We start from the raw sequence: 20,264 nt of genomic DNA, 5'->3' as shown, positions 1-20,264 counted from the left end.
TTTCATCTCCTTTTGTAAGTAGAAATTTAACATATTTGCATAATAATGATGGAAGCATGCTTGAATGAACTTCATATTTTCCTTTTACTTTTCCTCTTGCATTAGGTGAGGAAAACATGAATATGCATACATGTAAGGGTTACATCATATTCTAAATAACATGTGGAATGCAATAAACAGTTGTCAGAGATACTTCAGTCATGCTTGGGGAAAACAAAGTAGAACATAATAGCAATAATCTTGGATTTCTGATCCCATTAACTACATCATGCTCTTAGACATCTTTCCTCTTGTTTTTCTTCTCTCAACTGTTTTCCAGGACAGAATTGGAGACAGTGGTTTTTATATGGCTATTCCAGCAAGCAGTTGGGTGTTCTGAGTTGTGTCATTCTGTGCTCTCGCTTTGCTGTCTTTTTTTTTTTTTTTTGGGGGGGGGGGTGTTTACCTACTGTCATTCATCCATCCTCAGTGTTGTTTGCCATCACTGTGTGAAAGATACCACTTTGAATCCCAGAGTGTCTTACAAACCCCATAATGGAGAACTGATTCACATTGGACCCTGGTTTGCCTCTTGCCACTTACCTTCAGTGAATTCATAAAGCAGCCACTATTTGCTGGTTGCTGAGGAACTGGAAGTGTGCAGAAAAGGTCATTTATGGTCTTCTCAACCATAACAATAGTGCTATTTCAATGATTAGTACAAATCCCCACAATTTACATTCACGCACACCCCCAAAAAAACCCCAATACCAACCCAACAAAGAAACCGGAGCAAACGCAGAATTTGTCCTGCTGAGTCTTGTTTTGGCTTCTATTGCGCTTCCTTGTCCCAAGTAACAGAAACTATCAACTTAGTATTTCTTCAGGTAACCATTCTGCACCAGCTCAGTTAGCTGTCATTTCACACAATATACATCCAGAACAACTATCAAAAGCATTTGTATGTGGTTGTGTGAACAGGCACAGCCTTTTCTCCGGAACAGCCAAAATTGCTCCTCATGGAAATGACTCTTGCCTTCATTTTTTTAATTTTAAGTGTACTTCCAATTTTAAGCTGTTTGAATTTGCATCTTATGTTCTGTTACCATATTGCAAAACTTCATTGTTAAGGTACATTGAACATCAGTTTTAACATAAGATATAACTTGCACTAGAGCTTTGAATTACACTTCTGATTTGAGTAGATGGATTCTCTGCCTTCCCTCCTTTTTCTTTTAACATTTTCTGGTTCAAGCAGACAGTGAGAATTAAAAAGCAGAATTATGAACTAGATTTTCTGTTGCAGTGTACTAGTATCAGCAGTGAGAATATGCTAGGAGAGAATTTGTCACAGGGGAGTAACTTTGCTTTCATTGGAAAAACCTCCCATCAGCTGTAAGGGAGTCAAGCTTTGCTTCTAGAATCGTAGAACGGTTTGGGTTGGAAGGGACCCTTAAAAGCCATCTAGTCCACCCCCCCTGCAGTAAGCAGGGACGTCTTCAGCTAGGTCAGGTTGCTCAGAGCCTCCATCCAATGTGACCTTGAATGTTCCCAGGAATGGGGCATCTACTACTTCTCTGGGCAACCTTCCAACTGTTCCAGTGTTTCACTACCCTCATTGGAAAAAATGTCTGCCTTATATCTAGTCTAAGTCTACCCTCTTTTAGTTTAAAATCATTGCCTCTTGTCCTATCGCAACAGGGCGTGATAAAAAGTTTGTCCCCATGTTATAGTCCCCCTGTAAATAGTGAAAGGCTGTGATAACGTCTCCGCAGAGTCTTTTCTCCTCCAGTGTGAACAAGCCCAACTCTCTCAGCCTGTCTTCATAGGAGAGGTGTTCCATCCCTCTGATCGTTTTCGTGGCCCTCCTCTGGACCTGCTTGAACAGGTCCATGTCCTTCCAGCGCTGAGGGTTCCAGAGCTGAACGCAGCACTCCAGGTGGGGTCTGACCAGAGTGGAGTAAAGCAGAGCTTAAGCAGTCCAGCAGCGTGCTCTGTAGATTTCCTCAAAGGGATACGTAGTCTTCCAAAAGATGATGTTACACTGTCTCATGCGACTTTGTGCCTCCTGAGAGGAGATGGGTTTGGGAAGGAAGCAAAAGTGAGAATTTAAAAAAATGTGATCTTTCTTTCTTTGAATTTTGAAGCCTAACTTCACTATAAATTCTGAGTTCTGTCTGACATCTCAGGAAGTTCTGTCTGGAACTTAAAGAAAGCTGTAAGCCAGCTCCAGTGGTCTGGGGTTTATGCGACTGCGTTAGCAGGGTGATCACAGTGCTGAATGTGAAGGCAGTGATACCATTGTGCATCAGGAGAAATTGCTGGGGGAAGAATATTTACTATTTATCAATGTGCTGTCTGCTACTCTTATGTTTCTTATTTAAAGCAGCTAGCAATGCTCACTTGTCTTTTAACTTAAAACGTTGCACAGGGACAGTGATTTATTGGATAATGAACAAAAACACCTGTAGTTTTATGTGAATTGCTATGCTAATAGCATCATTCTGGAGGCAGAATTTGGTGCGGCTTTAGATCTGAATTTGAACCTTGTGTAGCATCATTTGTTTGCTCTCCACTTCTGTTACGAGAATGTCAAACTATTTAGCACAATTCTAAATGTGATTAAGGTCTAGAGTATTTAATATGTGCTCAAGGAAAGTGGACGAAGATAGTGTTGTTGCTTCCTGCTTTCATGATATTTTCATCATTAGTACATAACTCACATTGGCAGAAGCTACCCTATCTTGAGTTTGTGAAAACTTGTGTGATCCATATTACTTTGAGACTTTGCAGTGAAATCAAGAGTGAAAATTATTTCTACTTGAACATGTTTAAAAGACTGAAAGATTGATAAAAACTGACAAGAGATATTACAGGATATATTTTCCTTTTAAGACATTCAAATATTAAGTGTGTAGGATCTTCTTGAAACTGCTGTCTCATGCAAGAAGTGTATGTGTGAGAAAACAATTGTAGATCAATGCACACCCTTAAAAAATAAAACCTGTAATCAGAAAACATGATCTAGAGTGATTTGAGGATGTTGGGAAGCATTTTAAAGATTCTTTTCCTCAGGGTGCTTGCAGTTTCTTAAACGGTCTGTGATTTTAGCCATGTCTCCATTATGTTATCTTTTCTCTCTATTTTCGTATGTTAAGATTTAGTTGAATTGTTAGGAAATAGTGTTTCAAATGTCTATTAAAAATGTGTTCAAGTTTGAAAGTCAGGTGTACCCAGAAGAGAGGGTTCTTGGTTCTTGTTTTCTTACATAGATTTGAATCTTGTGTGCTCCAAAGCAAGCAAAACATACACGCTCCCACCATTAAACGAGCAACAACAACAAAAAACAAAAAAAAAACCCCACGCAACTTGAGCGGCTATGTATTTTCATTCCAAGTTTCAACCACACGTGTTTTAGAGACACAGAGCTTTATTTTTTTATTTATTTTTTTTAATCACTTAAAAAAGAATATAAAGAAAGCAAGATACAGAGGAAGAAAACATCAGGACTAATGTTACAAATTTTGATTAAACATGGGAAAGCAAAAAATCCAAATTTAAAGCTGACCGTTTGGTCTGATGCTGTCCTTAACTGACCGTGCTGGTCTTACTGGATGGGGTTTTCACTCCACTTTGTACTTCTTGCTTTTGTGTATTTCAGTCCAGCCTCTCATGTCACTGTAATATAGGGATTTTTCTATTATTTTTTTTCTTTTGTGGTTTAATTGTATGAAAAAATTTTGTGCTGTATTCTTGGATCTGTACAGATGGTTCTATGCCAAACATATTTGTTTACCATGGTAATGTCTGAGTTGTAGTGTGCCAGCTAACAAAGGGATTTATTTAAGGAACAAGGTGAATGACTAAAACAGATGTGCCAGTTGGGTGAACCATTAAAAGAATCTTACTTCTCAGCTTTATGTAAAGGTTATTTTTAATGAATTTCTGAGAAATTAAGAGTGGTTGCAAAGATGTTTTTGAGACAGCTAAAAGCATCTTGTCTATTTGCTTGAGGATCTTTTCCTGTGGGCTATTGACACATTAGTCTTTCATCTGTCTTATTGAAGAATTTGCAAAGACAAAAGTTAAAAGTCCTGATTTTCATCATCTGATCAAGTATTACAATCTCATAATGGATTTCTTCCTTTTTATCAATTGTTTGATTCTGACTTTCGGTTGTGGGAAAATCTGTTTTTATATTTCTGTAATGTAAATGCAAATTTCTGTGATGTAATACAAATATGTATCTTCATTCCATGGAAATCCCGGGTGAACCTGTTGTAATAATACTAAGACCTTATGCATGTTTTCTCAGACAAATGTAAGTTACTCTGGTTTTACTAGAAAATTAAGCACTCTGGCTGCTAAGCATTTTAACCAGGATTGATGTGAAAGTGTTTGAGAGAGAAGCTAAAACTGAATTAAATGCTGTTTGCCCCAGCGCTTAGTCTGTTGTACATCACATTGTCCAAGTGACTTCCAAAAACTCCACTGATTCTGCTGTTGTTGATATTTTTGACTGGAACATCTCCTCTTAAAAAATTACTTTTGTGAATTGGAGATCTGTAATTTTGTTTCTTAGGTATTGATCAATTCACTTGGGAAGAATCCTGGAGACAGTGGTAATACTAAAGAGAAGTTAAAAAAAAAGAAGGCATTTTAATGACATTTTTAAAATTTGGCTTCTTGCATGTACAACATATTTCTACTGAATTTCCTTTAATTTAGGAGTTACCTTTTTCTGTTTTAAAGACAAGGGCTAACTTGAAAGAAACCTGTTAATTCGGGTGCTTAAGTATATGGTTTGTTTGGAATTAAGCAAATCAGGGGCTACTTAAGGCACACACTGTATACACTGACATATTTGTATGTCATTTTGAGTAACAGTAGATTTTAGGTGCTCCTTCCATCAAAAAGATGAAGCAGTGTAGTCTGCCTGTAACCATCTGTTGCTGTTTGCTGCCTCGTTCTTCAGATTTGGCTTGCCAGCTTTTCAGTCATGGACTTTATTTCATGTTCATGGCACCAGGCAGAAGAAATTCTGTGTTCTTTCATATGTGACTCGTGTCTGAGCAATGCAAATAGTATACTGCCTTTTGTATGTGTGTAGTGGTGGCGGTATTTCTGCTTTAGAAATAGCCATTTACATATGTGAAGCCTCTCTGGTATTAATAATGGCAGAATTTGTTCCTTCATTAAGAACAATTAAAATAGCGGCTTTCTCTTTTTAGGCTAGTTGTGGTTTTGTTTAATCCTAGTACTGAAAAAAATCCAGAGAGAGCACAGAAGTCAATGTTAGTGTTTTCAGTGGGTTCCCATCCAGACAAATTTATCAAGGGCTGTCTGTAGGCAGTGATTGTCATCTGATCTGAGCTCATCTGAGTTTAAGTAAAAATGAAAAATTTTCTCCCTGATTAAACATTGCAATTAAGGATTTTAGGGGGCTTGGTTCTGAGGTGAAGCATTGATCTCATAGCAGTATGTTTGGTATTAAATTTTAGAGCCATTGTAAGGCAATTAGATCACCTTTCTTGGGATTTCAGGGCTCTGTTCATCATATTTATTTAAAAACAAAGAAAAGGCTCCTTTGAATTGTAGCTTCCTTGATTATCTGAGGTTTGGGCAACATGTTATTAAAGCCCTTAAAATACTAATCTGACAACACAGTGTTATGGTGGAGTATCATGTTTCTGATCTGTGCACCAATCCAATAAGCACGTGGCATTTCTTCATGTTATTTCTATGAAGATACCTGCCCTATTAAGGTGAGGATGGCTGTATTTATTTAAGAAAAAGAAAAATCAAGAGAAGGAAGAAGTTTTTGTAAACACCTAGTGGTTCATAATACCTATCTCCTGTCAATTTTGACAACAAGACAACTGAATCGCATAAAGCTAGCTCCAACAAAGGTGTCTTGTTTAGCAGCTAATTCAGTTTGTCTTATTCCAAGGTGGATTACAACTTTACCTTTGTTTGGGATTAGGAACTTCTTCACAGGGTTAAGAATTAAAAAAAGTTTAGCTGAGCTGACCAACCTTGACACTGACTGAAACTTGCATTTTACATAGCTTAAAAATGCTGTCTTAGTTCTTGAAGGACCACATTTTGAATGCAAAGAAGTGCAATGTGACTGGATGTAAATTGAGTTAGATCTGAAGGAGGTTCCTTCTCTCCATTGCTGGAGAGACACTGAATTGTCTTTATGTATCACGTACACTGAAGGCTTGTGATGTTATGCTTGGTTAATCATTTGTTTTCTTTTCTTCCACCATTCCAGGCCGTATACACCTATGAAAGGAGCCTTTTCCACTGTGTGGTTTGACAGATATAAGATCTCAAATGACTGTCCAGAGCACATCGAAAGTATTGATTCTATGTGCCGGGGACTTACAGACTTGATCAACGATGAGATTAGAAATGGCATTGCAAAGAACAGGATACTAATAGGTAAGAGAGATTTGGTTTTAATGTGTTTCTTTTAATGGGTTTTAATTGTTAAGAGATCATCTACTTTGAATTTACTTCATCCTGAAAGCTCATGAGCATGTCTTGCAACTTCTGAACAGCCTCTTCAGCAGCCAATTCTCAAGAATATTGAATCATTATTTAAACCTGTAACAAGTGGGGAATGTGGCTAACTGTAAGCAGTGTCCTCAAAAATGTAACTTAAAACTGGTGTTATTGTAAATAGTCATTTGTACCTTACCCGTTATTTAAAATACGGAGTGGGCAGTGATTTATTTGAAATGGTAAAAATATGTACTACTTACTTTTAGCCCTCTCCAAGGATGGAAGCGTATACTTTCCCAAAATTACTTGTATTTTGGAGAGAGGAGGTAGAGCATCTAAACAACCATGTGCTTTTCCTTTCTGCTCTGGTCATTTTGGTTTAAGTTAATTTGTGGGGAAAAAATCTGCATGTTGCACATCACTACAGATTAACACCTGATAACAAATGAAGTATTAGCCATCATAGTTCATATGTGTCCATCTTTCTGTTCCTCTTAATTTCCACAAATTTCCAGTAATTTTCACAGTACCACTGTGGAATAGATAGTGGGGATATTGAGGCATGGGAGTCGAGGGCAATGGAGTAGCCTGGAGAGGCTACAGAGAATTTACAAGTCCTTGGCTCCCTGTCCCGTCCCTAGACCACAAACTGTTTCAGGTTGGGGAAAAAAACTCTTTAACGTGGGAACTTACAAATTTATGGCCAACTGAGTCATGCCATCAAAATCCTGCATGGTGGAGCCACTACCATTCAGCCCACATTTTTTCTTGGTCCAGCTCCATGTTGCTCTTTGAAGGCCTCTGTTTACTTTCTCTTTTTGGCTCATTGCCCTGGCTGCAGAATGCATTGTTTTGGATGGCTGTCAGCATAGTCTCTTTGATTTTTCTTTCCTGTGTTATACCTGCTGGCTTGGAACAGCTGAAGAAGCGCAGGTGCTTTTCTGTAGAGTGAGCTGGGAGATGTTCTGTGTACAAATCCACTTTACTACTAGGCTTTTTTCCTTTCTCTGGAGCCTTTAAAATTAAAAATAGTGAGACTGCAGAGTATGAAAGTTGTTTTACAAGTCATAAGCAGAGTAAGGAAGTTGGTATGCGCCGATTGTTTCAGCCTGTAGATTCTTTGGAAGTCCCCATCTGTGTGTTTGCATTCCTCATCTGTAAATCAGAAATAATTGCACTTATTTTCTCACTCTTGGGAGCTTTGATTTCAGGCTTCTAGAGTGAGGCACTGTTTCCTTGCCTCTGTGACAGAGACTCGATGTATACATCTTCACAGTTCAATCTGATATTGGTGCAACAATCAAAATAAAGCAGGCCTGAATTGACTCCATCCAAAGTTCAGACGGGGACCCATGTGGATGCATAAGAAATTCACTAGTGGAAAAAGAATAGTGTCATTTATGGCTGCACGAGATTGTGTTCTTCCATGTGAACTCTGTACCTTCTCTGCAGTGGTTTTTATGATTAACCAGTGTTGATGCAGTGGAGAATGAAGCTTAGAGATCCTGTAAGGTTTGTGTGCATAAAGGGGAGATTTAGTATCATTCTGAGTCAGCCCAGTGTGACATTCTTAGTTGTTTTAGATGGGACTTTGTGCAAATAATTGCCCGTCTTCTGGCATTGTTTCTTAAGGAAATTAGGCATTTTGTAAAGGCACCTGACAGCTTTATAGCATTTTCGATCAAAGGAGAATACGAGGCCAAGGTTTGGTTATGAAGGTATAGTCAGTATGTCTACACCAAACTGTAACGTCAAGTGGAAAAGGAGAAACGGGTGGCCTGAAATTTTCCGCGTTTGGGCAAGATTGGTGTACAGGAGATAATGGAAGATATGGTCACTTGCTTAGAATGCCAAAGAACTAAGTCCTGTCAGATCTTTTTAGATTTCTCTTTGAAAAAGTCAGGAATATCCATTCGGTACAAGAAGAGGAGGCTCGAGGTAACAGGTGGGGAGCAGACAGTGGATTTGTGGCTGCTGGTACCGTACAGGTGGAGGCGGCAGCCTTCTTGAGGTGAAGAGAAAAATAAGACAATTATAGCAGAAGATATGAAGGTGAAATTTTGCTATGGATATTTTGTCAGTGCATTCAGTGATGTTGAGTCATATTGAAGATCCAGAATGGGAATGCTGGTATGTGTCTTATTATGGAAAGTAGAGACAAAATAGTTGAGAGAAGAGACTGGAGGGCTTGGGGTTCTGTGAAGAGCAGTGGGGGCCTTTTCGAGTAGGTCACAGAAGCCAAGAGAGCAAAGCAGTTGCACGAAGAGGTAGTTACAAGGAATGAAACGGTTGTTAAAGGGTTAAGGAGAACTGGGTTATGGGACTGTCTGTTTTGTAATGAGTGGGAGTTTTAATGAGTGGAAAGAAAACAAAATGAGTATGAGGAGGGTAACAAGGTTGAAGGTTATGGTTTTTTATGGAAGAGCGGACTAGAAATTACAGGCTGAGGATGAGTGTCAGATATTGTTAGATGAGGGTGAGCAAGGTGTTAGGCAAGCAGGAAGGTGGGCAGCTGCTGACAGCTCAGAGGTGTGGGGCAAGAAGGCAGGGTCTGAGGGAGCACTATGCAAAGGAGAGCGAGTGGGAAGAGAGGGGAAGCAGAAGCAGGCTCTCAGCAGTGGAAAATGAGGCCAGCACCTGGTGTTCTGGGGGATGATTCTCCCGGAGCCATTCAAAATTTCCACAAGGCTCAAGATTGTGGGTACAGTAAGATCATTTGTTCTGAAATAAATTATAGCCTGTGCTGTTTGTTTCGGTAGCACAGTTTGCTCTGAAATCCGCAAGTGGCTGCTTGTAGGGCAGAACTCTAAAGCTGAGGACGGAGTCCACATTGTGCAATGCCACTTCTCTTTTTCCATATCAAGGAAAATACTGGTGCAGCTTTGTTTTTAACAGCTGCTCAACGTATCTACTTCTAAAGAATTAAATTACTTAATTTACTCAAGGTAAATAGTGTCTTATTATTAAAACCTCCGTATCAATTTAGTGTAACAAGTAGTACACAGTAGTACATGGCTCACCTACCCATTCCTATTTCCTGACAATTTCATGAGTTGCTTTCCATTTAATACAGAAGTTGTTTGAAAGAAGTAAACTTCTGGTTCATTAAGGTTTATTTCCCCTGACCTTGGAAGAGGAAGGAAGGGAAAGTGACTGCAGTATATAATTATTCAAAAATAATTATATCATCCCCAGAATTTGATAATGGAAGTCACTTTTTAGCCAAACATTCTTTTTGAGTTACTCTTGCTGGTCTTCCTGGCAAAAGCACTTGCAAATAATCCTGTAAAGAGCTGTATATTGACTTTGGAGGTAAAAGAGGATGATAAAATTAGTCACATTCTGACACTTGGAGCCTTGATAGTATCCCTCCTTAAAAACTAGATGTATTCTTTCTTTTTAAATGCTTGAATTCATTGCTAAATTAGCTAAGCAAGCAAATAACCAGAGTTTGAAATGTGGGACAATCAGTTCTTTTTCTATTTAAAGCTGGAGTTGGTTTTTCAGGTGGTGGTGGTTTTGCTTTGTTTTGTTTTCTTGGGTTTGTTTGGGTTTGTTTGTTTTTTTTAAACTGCTTCCATAGCGATAGTGCATTATAAAATAACTTCCCTTCGGTGGAAAATGTCAAAGATTTCAACAGTCCTATTCAATAATATGTTAGAAGCTCTTGAAAGAAATGGCCACTCTCACATTTGGAGCATTCTGATAGTGCTTGCTTTATGTCCTGGTTTTGGCTGGGATAGAGTTAATTTTCTTCTTAGTAGCTGGTGCAGTGCTGTGTCTTGGATTTGATGTGACAGCAATGTTGATAACACACTGATGTTTTTAGTTGTTGACAGGTAATGTTTACTCTAAGTCAAGGACTTTTTAGTTTCTCAGGCCTTGGCAGCAAAAGGGTTGGAGGGGATGCAGCTAGGACAGCTGAGCTGAACTTCCCAAAGAGATGTTCCGTACCATGGGACATCACGCTGGGTATAGACACCGGGGGCACTGGCCAGGGCCTGCCGATCCTTGCTCAGGGACTGGCTGGGCATCGGGCAGCAGGTGTGAGCAATTGTATTGTGCATCATTTGTTTTTCTTTTCTCCCTTCCCTTTGGATTTCATTCCTCTCCCGTTCTCCCTCCTTTTCATGGTAACTGTTAAGGTTATTATTATTGTTGGTTTTGTTTTATTTTATTTCAGTAATTAAATTGTTGTTAACACCTGAGTTTTACATTCCTTTCAGATTCTTCTCGCCATCCTCTGGGTGAGGTGGGAGTGAGCGAGGGACTGCAGGTACTTAGTTATCAGCTGGGGTTAAACCACAACACTTTAGTTAACTACACTTTAGTGAAAGGCAATCTTTTTTTGTTCTCTTTTTTGTTCTTAATTTAGTGCTACTTTCTTACTTCTACAGGTCACTTTTTTGTGTAGTGCAGAAATGCTGATCCAAGCCTGTTGGCCTCGCCACCTGTAGTCACTTGTGTAGGCAGCCAGTGAAAATAAACTTTCCATAACAGTCTTGTAGATTTGACTACATGCCAAAAAACACATGCATGATTCCTGACCCCTTGTACTGTAACAATAACACAAGACACACAACCACTTTTTGTTTATTGCTAGACTTCTTACATTGCTACTGAACCATGGTGGAAATAACATGAAAGTTCTGTGCTTCTTGTAAATATTAGCATTTCCATCTCTCTCAGTGTGTGTGAGAATGGGATGGGGAGAGACTGTCTTGGCTTTGACATCGCAGAGAAAGAGGATTCTGTAAATATGGGAAGATAAATCAACAGTAAATAGTTAAAATGTTGGGCAAACTACATCACCTACAGTCTTGGTATTTTATGTCTTTGGCTTCGAAGCCTTTTGCTGTTACTCTTATTCTCTTATCTTGTTAATCTTGTATCTTCTGTCTTTATTAGGAAAATGTCTTTCACTTAAAGGCACTTGCTGCCTTGCTGTCACAGGGTAAAATCATGGGTTTATGTTGCCATTTGTCACTGCAATTCAAATGAGATTTCTCTTTCTGTACCACCCATTACGTGGCTTTGTGGTTTATCTAAATTATGCTTATGAGGTGCTGGGCTCAAACCAGTACTGTTAGTCCATCTTCCCGACAATACCAGCAAACATTTCATTAAATTCCAGTGCATCAGTGTAAATTTGCATTGCATTTGTACTTCAGGGCAAATGTTTGCTCCCCTTGTTTGTTTGCATCTGAACTGGCCATTTATCTCTTTTGTCTCGCTACTACTCCTTTTACCTCCTGATATGCAGGCAATAAACACTGACAAATGAATGTTTGTTTCCTTCCTAAATTGTTCAGTAGGAGGTAAAAATGCTAATAATTTTAATCAGTAGGATCCACCACTTGTCACTTTGTTTCCCAGCTCTTGACGGTGACTGTACTAATGTATCTAGAAATGAGAGTCTTGCAAAGGTGGCACGTTCTCAGTTTCAGTCTGCATGGTGAATGACAGACTTAGCAAATGATAGTGAAGATTTGGAGTAATGAAGGCATACAGCAGTAAAACCAAAAGTAATTTAATGATGTTATTGTCATCACATATTATCATCAGATAATGGCTTTGGGAAAAAAAGAATTATGAAGTGAATTGGATTCTGATCTCTTCAGCCTTAGTAGAAACTCTGTTGAAAACATATGCTGACTCATCTTCAATAAATGCCTGAATTCAGTGGAGAAGTAAATGGATGTAGGGGCTTTTAAATGCTTGAGAGTCATGTGTAGACATGCCACAGAGTGCACGTTAATGTGTTCTTTCTTCGCAGTCGTGCCTACAGATTCATAGACGAGTGAGGACTAGCAACATTTGCTAATCCATCTTCATGTGTCAGTGCAGGTTCAGCTCTAATTAGGCAAACCCTTACCTTTGCTTTTCTGAATACTTCTAAAAGACCTCTATTAATGGCAGGTTCACAACTTTCCAAGGCAACCTGTTCCTGTGCTTCACTATTCTTTGCTTTAGAGAGTCTAGTTTCTAGTTTCTTCTCTGTGATGCAGTTTAAAATCATGAATACCGTGAGTATAAAGAGTAGATTATTCTTTTTTTCCATGTTGTGCAGTTATGCTGACTGTAAAAAATGACAGGTAAGTATTGCAGCAGGGCTGTGCTGTCATCCCCGAAACAACCAAGAAAGCACACTAGGTAAATAAAGCAAGCTATAGATGTAGAGTAACATCTCAGTAAAAACTGATTTCAGACTTCTCAGGGATTTTACTTTCCTTCTAGTGCTAAAAAAGATGATTCCTTAGGTATACATGTTGCGTTCCCCTCTACTACTCATATCAGTTGGAAATAAAACCATACCTGGTTCTGGTTTTGCTACGAGTTGATACATTAAACTATTATACACTTGTTTTTACAAGAAAGTGGTAAAACTTGTACCACTTAAATATGCATTTCAAAATGGGTTTTGGCTGGCGAGAAAGTTGGATAGCAAATTGATTCATGTTCCTAACAAGAGGATGTGGCTGAGCCAGTGAAGGGAAGTTGCTTTTGTTCTTGTAAAGACTCTTAGTTACTGAGTAACAAACATAAGTCTACCAAAGGTGGAAACCATTCATGCACTTCTGCTAGTGTGGAACATTAGTGAAGTTTCATGAATAGATTAAAAGGAGAAACTTGCCGCTGTGAGGAAATCCACTTGAGACAAAGTACATGTTTGGGCACTTACACAGGAGCAGTGTTCAGGGAGTTCTGCAGAGAACAAATTTGCTGTTCCACTGGCATTTGTATTCTTTGCTGATATTCATATATGAACACTGTTAAATGTATATAATGCTTCCATTCATGGATGAAAAAGGAAGGTCAAACCAGAAAGTCAGCTTCTTTGTGGATGATGTGTAGAACAAGGTTTTGCTGTTGTCATTAATAGAAGGTAAATCACAGAACATCCCAAGGGAAGGCGGAAAGTAAACTAAAATGTAGCTTTAGGGAAAAATTCCTGATAACAAACCAAGAAAGAAATTTAAGCTGAAATATCTAAAGAAAGGAGAAATTGAGAATGAAAATTGCAGGGAGAATGGAAAGAAAATGAGGCAAGAGTGTGTAATGTGTTGTGATGATAACAGAACGAGCAAGGACAATTTCTAACTGTGCTGGGGTAGCGTTATACAACAGAGGGATATTTGTCTCTCCTTGCACTGTGCTGGCACAGGCACTGTATGCTGTAGCATTCATCTCTTGCCACTTTGTTACTAAAGCTGCACTGACAAATCTGAAGAAATCCAGGGAAGATGAAGAACAACTACAAGAGAGAAACTGCTAAAAATAAACACAGCAAAACCTACCCGTACTCCCAAGTCCAAATACTTATCGCATCAAAGTCAGGGGCTTAGCTTCTTCTCTTCCTCTTTTGGTTCTGTGCTGTAATAAAGCAGTTTCTACCTCTGCCACTAATATTAATGTGAGAAGTCCTCAAGGTCTGTTTCTGCAAGGTTCAGAAGATCTCTACTCAGTGCAGATGGCAGAATTCATGCACTAAATGTGATTAATAACTAAAATCTGTTTCATATGGCTGTGATTTCTAGTATGGAAACCAGCTTTGATCACATCTTAAAATTATATTGGAAAGATGGAAAAAATGATCTGGTTTGTTGTTTCCTAAGTCCATAATAATTATCTATAACAAATTGACTAAGGCACTTTACAGTCAGATCTATATGGCTCAGGAAACAATTGGCAGTGTCAAACCTGTGTGTGTTAGAGAGGTGTTTTTTCTGTAATGAAGGAAGAAAACCTGAAGAGCTTTCTGAACTCAGGAATAGGTCATTGCAGGCACTAAAGTGGAGCATGGGGGAGAAGGCAGAGTTTTTAGCATTCTTATGTATACAGGACACAAGAGAGAGACTAAATAAGGAAACCTTTGTGCTAGATAATAAAGTTAGTCATTTTCTGAGATACAAACCCAAATATTGTTAGACCAAATGCAAAGAAATGAATAAAGCTGAAGTTTGACAGTAGGTAAATATTTGGTTTCCTGAACTTGATATAATGTTGAAGTGTCATCATGGACCAGATTATCATTTAAGACAGATACAAATGAGGAGCAAATTAATATAAATCAAGATCTTTAGCAGAAATGAGCTCAAGACTTTATACAAACACTTTGAAGTTTAAAAGGCTCCTAAAACCATTTACAAGCTCTGGAAAGAAGGTTTTATCACTGAAAAATGGCAGCTGTGATGAGGGTTTCCATTTTATCCAAGCAGGAATAAATTGCATACGAGAAATTGAATCTCTCTTCACTCAGTGTTACATCACCGTATGGCTGGGGTTACCTTAACATAGTTACAGGTAATACTGCAGCAAAGAATGTTTTGTTTTTAGTAAAGTATTGCATGGAAGTTTCCTTCTGATTCAAATTCTTTAATTTGGAAGCGTGACGATCCTGTGATTTCAGCAGATCTTCCTCAACTAGGAAAGCAAGTTACAGGCAGCATTCTTCTCACTGCATAAGGGTATTACCTAGAAACCAACACTACACAGAAGCAGATTTAAGGTCATAAACATGAACTTGAGTGAAGTTTCTTTGCAACTGGAAGAAAATTTCTATACTTAATTGGGTTTTTGTATGTGCTTATCTCTTAGCCTGTGCATAAACTTCTTTTGTAAAGCAGGGAAATAAATGCAGATTCTTAGCTGCCTTTTCTGAACTGGTATCCTGAATATTATAGAGCCAACAATTTCTAGTTGTTTTGAAGCATTATTCACAGATCTTTTTAAAAATAGAACTTTTGAAAAACAGATATAAGGGGGAAAATGGAAAATTAATATACTTTTTATGTGAAATCTATTGGCAAATTCTGAACTGTGCATACCCATTGTATGCTTGGGACTAGATTGGTCTCAAGCAAAGGACTTGTTCTGTTCTGCCCATCTAAGGTTGAAATGTTGTGTCATTTTCGATCTTCCTTAACACTCATGACGCAATCTGCTTAGCAGTGCTGTGAGGTTTACATATCCTTTATGCTGAGATCATTGGTGTGTATAAGCATACTTGTACTTCTCTGTTTTGCTTACATTCTGACTGCCACTTCGTAAGTTTTTTTTTTGTGTAATATCTGTACCTGCTTCTTACTTTTCCTTAATCCAAAATTTGAATTCTTGCAAAAAGTTCTTGACTGAGCGTGTTTTATGTCAAATTTATGCTTTTACTGAAATACTTCTTGTAATAGAAAAAAATTGTCTCCAACTAGAAATGCTCATTCAAATATAGCATGTGCTATACAGCATTTACTCAGAGACTGTTACGGTATCAAGTGATAAACTTCAGGTTTTCCCCTGGAAAACCAAATTCAAAGAACTTGTCTTTTGTATTACATTTTGTCATAGTAGCGTGAGCCACATAAAAGAACCATTACCTAATATTCTTCTAAACAGAAGGTGACTGCATTGTCAAAGACTGCTGGTGAGTAATTGCAGATAGTGTTGCCAGAGTGTGACTAACTGGGTACAAAATTTTAGATTAAATCATTTACAAACTAGTAATGAGTTTTCAATGCAGCTTTTTTCCTGTATTCTAAAATACTTAAAGTGGACTTCATTTTATATGTGGACAAAGTATATATGTAGTTATTTGTAAGCAAATGCAAAGTGGTCTCTTAGAGTATAAGTGATACTTTCTGGGTTTGGGGATGACAGCATTATCCAGAATGATCAAAAGGAAATGAAGTAAATGATCAGACTCCACAGAAGAGCATAAAGGAAACTTCAGCACAAAATGATGTTGTTTACATAGGAATTTTGTGTAGCTGTTATATCTTACATACTTTCTCAGAAGGCTAAATTTTTCTCTGTCTGTGATTGTGGGGTCAATGATGTTGAATTTTTGTGATCACTATGACACATGCAGCATTTATCAGTTTTTTTTTCATTGTAGAATTCTTTTATGTGTGATAGGAGAACATATCTGGTAGGAAATAGTGATGCAGATGAAAGGCTTGCAGTAGTGTTTCCAATATTTTTATTTTTGTGAAGACAAGCTATTCAACATTTCAGGTGCTGTTGTTTCTAAGGTCTGCTCTAAACTTGTTCACCCACATTCATTCCTATTTTTCCTGTACTACCTTTGTTTCTGAACTGCCACTGGGCACTTAAACATACTACATTTATCATTGAGCTGGTTAAAGATTGATTCGTAGGGTAAACAGGTCCTGGCTTTATTTACTGAAGGTAAATATCAGGGTATTGTCAGCCCCCTGGGTGCATAGGTAGGGGATCCCAGGCCGTATCTCCTAGTTTGAGGATACAGCTGTCTTAATTCAGTTAAGGACTGTTTGAAAAAGGGAAGCGAGATTCCAGTCTTCCATGTTGCGTGGTCTTGCTCTTTCTCTCTTAAGATCCAACTTCTGTAAGTCAGGAACCTGCAGTTACCACTTCTGGCCATAATTGTATCAAGACTACAAGGTGACAGTAAGTAAAAAGAAGAGTCAGAAACTCAGTAGAAATTCTGATCTGAAATCATCAGAAATCAAAAAATAATGTGTGGGAGAAAGAAAGAACACACTTTATGTCTGGATTAGTCTAGTGTTTTCAGGAAAATTTCCTACACAAATCCAGCCAAATCTTCCAGTCATAATGTGGGATTGACTGTGAGCTAGCAGGGCCTCAGACCTGCTGGAACTTGCAGATACAAACATGCGGGAAGAGGATTTCCCTTTAGGAACAGCCTCACTGTGACCCAGTTAATATTTACAAAACGCAGTGTTTTCTGCCTCTTGAGCTTGTGTGCACCAGAGATTCCTGGTGTGGTCCCAGGATCCAGTGAAGTACTAAAGTTGCAGGGCATCATTTGGCTCGGATTTGGTGCTGCAGGGGCACTGCTTCCTGGCCAGGTTTTGTTTAGCACCCATGCCAGACTTCAGCGTAGCACAGAAGTCAGGCCTAGAGGACTTATATAGCCCTTGCAAAAGAGCCACTCCCATTCTGGAGTCTCATTTTAATCACTTCAAAAGGTAACAAGCTGAAATGGTTTGGTATTTTGTCTACTGGTTTTGTATTTCTTCTTCAGTCCCTGATTTCATGTCTCTTGGTGAAAACGTCTGGGCTCAGTATTATGCAACTGATTACACCAGTTAACTACCTGGCACAAACCAATTGTATCACCAGCACCATGGATGCTAGTGCTGGTCTAAGTAGAGCTGCGGTCATTACCTTTCTGCTGGTTGCCATCTCTGTGCTAGAAGATACTTCAGCAGCCAGTCATTGTTCACCCTACTTCTTGTCTGGATGCAATCAATACGATAACCTACATACTGTGTCCTTGTGAAGTGGTATGCAGGATTTCTTCCTTAATGAATAAACATTTGTCATGTAAAAATTGTCCCTGAGGAGTTATCTGGTGTAAGGAGTTAGTACAGCTGAAGAGACATATGGAACACAGAAGGCCATTAATTCAGAAGTCCTATTAAATCTCAGGTGGGGTACATTGCATTTTTCCCTATCTATTATATATCCTAAGGTACAACAACAAAAAAAACCATCCAGCTCTGTGTACTAGTCTAATGTGGTGAATGTTCATTGGTTATGTACAATAGTGATACAGATCTTGCATGTGTGATTGCTGCTAGCCTAGGGGAAAAACAAGTTGAACTAAAAAGCAGTGAAAATTATCCGTAGAGTTTTGCTTTGTTAACATCAGAGAATATATGGCCACATGTTTCCAGCTGTCTGGTAGGGATCATACATGAATGGCTTCTAAAGTAATGGCATTTTAGCTGATTTTTTTTAATTGTTTTTCTCTCTCAGTAATGAATTTTCAGCAGTACTTTAGATATCCAACTTCTTAACTGAATTATGCTTTAAGATCAGTGTAATCATTATGTTAGTCAAGATGGTTTTTGATTGCATTGTGTATAAAAGAAACAAGTTTGAAGATAGAAATAAGTTGGACACTGGGTTACAAAGACATATAGTAAAATCCAATCTTTGTTTCTGTTGTTGCATCCTAGGAGGCTTTTCGATGGGAGGTGGAATGGCAATGCATTTAGCATATAGGTTTCATCAAGATCTGGCAGGTGTATTTGCTTTGTCTAGTTTTCTCAACAAAGAATCTGCTGTTTACCAGGTGAGTGTGTGGTGGACTTCACAGAAAAACTGCTGAGCTGAAAGAAAAACATGATCATTAAAATTGCATATAGCGTGTTTATTCATCTGAGGCAATTGATTAATATTCTTAACTTATGACATTTCCTGGAAATAAATAAGCAGAATATTAGGGAAGTGAGGCTTTAAAGCTGTCCTTACATGGTGTTTTGTTGCTTTTTTGCACAGACGGTACAATTATTTTATTCAAAGTAAGTCAGTGTAGAAGGTAGATTAGCAAATGAAGTGCTGTGCAAGTTGTCCTTAGAGTCCATGCAAGTGTAACTATTCTTTGAAATTTTGTGAGAATTACAATACTCATGAGCTCCATCTACTGTCATGAATTTTTTCTATTTCTCTTATTTAGAGAGAGACACAGACCTTAAAGTACACCCTATTGTTTGTCAAGAGTTAGCACATTGGAATTTGAAGTACAGTTTTTTCCAATATTTATTTTTTATTTTTGTAGAGATAGTACGATATGACCGCTAGAACCAGGTTAATAAATGAAATGCTATGGAAGTTGTCACCATGTAATTGTAACTATTCTTTTAAAATTTTTAGTGATATGTGTGGCTGTGTTTCTTCTCCATTTAGGCTTTGAAAAGAAATGAAGGTGTTCTTCCAGAATTATTTCAGTGTCATGGAACTGCTGATGAACTAGTTCTCTACTCATGGGGTGAAGAGACCAACAAGATGTTGAAGTCACTGGGAGTATCAGCATCACTTCATAGTTTTCCAAATCTTAATCATGAGTTAAACAGAACCGAAATAGAAAAACTAAAAACCTGGATTGTAAAAAAATTACCTGTTGAGGCAGCAAAGACAAACGAATAAAAGAAGATAAGCTTTCATATACTTCCTGATTTTTGTGGTTTTAAGATCTTGTGTGGCTTATATATATGAGTGTTCCATATATGTTATATAAGCAAAGCTTCAGGTAGATACTATTTTATTTCATGAAGTTCACTGAAGTGGTAAAATGATGGTGCTGACTATTCACACTCATTTTATCATACGGGTTTCTTTTTCTGTTTTCTTGTCCAGTTTTTAAGTACACATCCACATTAGTCTATGGAAAATAATGACTGCTAATAGTAAAACCATTCCTAAATAATCAAAACAGTATTCAGGAAGCATTGCTGTGGATTTCCCAGATTTTTTGTGTGTCTCTGTGTGTGTTCTAAGATGGAAAAGTATACAGTGGTATGGTTGGCTTTCTAATGGCATTAAAGCTGGACAATTATTAAAGTGATGGACTTTTACTTGAGGAGTCGTATTGCCTTCAGTTGGATTCTCAGCATGTGGGAATTAACCTACATCAAAGCAGAATTGTATGGTGCCTCAAAAAAACCAACAAAAAAACCCCAGCAACTGAGGTTTGTGTTGTAGTTTCAAAAGTCGTAAGTAGCTGCGTCTAGCTATAGCACAGGCCCTTGTTATTACCTGCTTTCATTGTTTTGTTACTCGGAGATGTAGCTTTATGTGAGTTGCTTGAGCCCTGTGTGGTTTATAGTGTAGGTTTAAATGAAAAACAAAACAGTGCCATCATGATTGTTAAAATCTATTCTGGTTTTGAAGATATCATTCTTTGGGCACTGTTCCTTTAGAAACTTATTTTTGCCAACAGTTTTACTTTGGCTTGCAAGATCGCATTTTAAATTGAAAGATGAGGATACTTG

General features: G+C 38.1%; 1 protein-coding gene across 1 annotated transcript in view; it reads left to right on the top strand.

The window, feature by feature from the left end:
* Positions 1-19,440, top strand: part of LYPLAL1 (lysophospholipase like 1) — a 29,069-nt gene extending 9,629 nt beyond the window's left edge. The window contains exons 3-5 of the mRNA XM_056356921.1: positions 6,257-6,426; positions 18,450-18,565; positions 19,180-19,440. Of these exons, the coding sequence (XP_056212896.1) occupies positions 6,257-6,426; positions 18,450-18,565; positions 19,180-19,419 (526 nt within the window). The 3' untranslated portion in view covers positions 19,420-19,440. The remainder of the gene's footprint in view (positions 1-6,256; positions 6,427-18,449; positions 18,566-19,179) is intronic.
* Positions 19,441-20,264: the final 824 nt, after the last annotated feature.

Source organism: Falco biarmicus, chromosome 12 (assembly GCF_023638135.1).
Source record: "Falco biarmicus isolate bFalBia1 chromosome 12, bFalBia1.pri, whole genome shotgun sequence".
Taxonomy (NCBI): Eukaryota; Metazoa; Chordata; class Aves; order Falconiformes; family Falconidae; genus Falco; species Falco biarmicus.
This window is presented reverse-complemented; position numbering and strand designations above follow the sequence as displayed.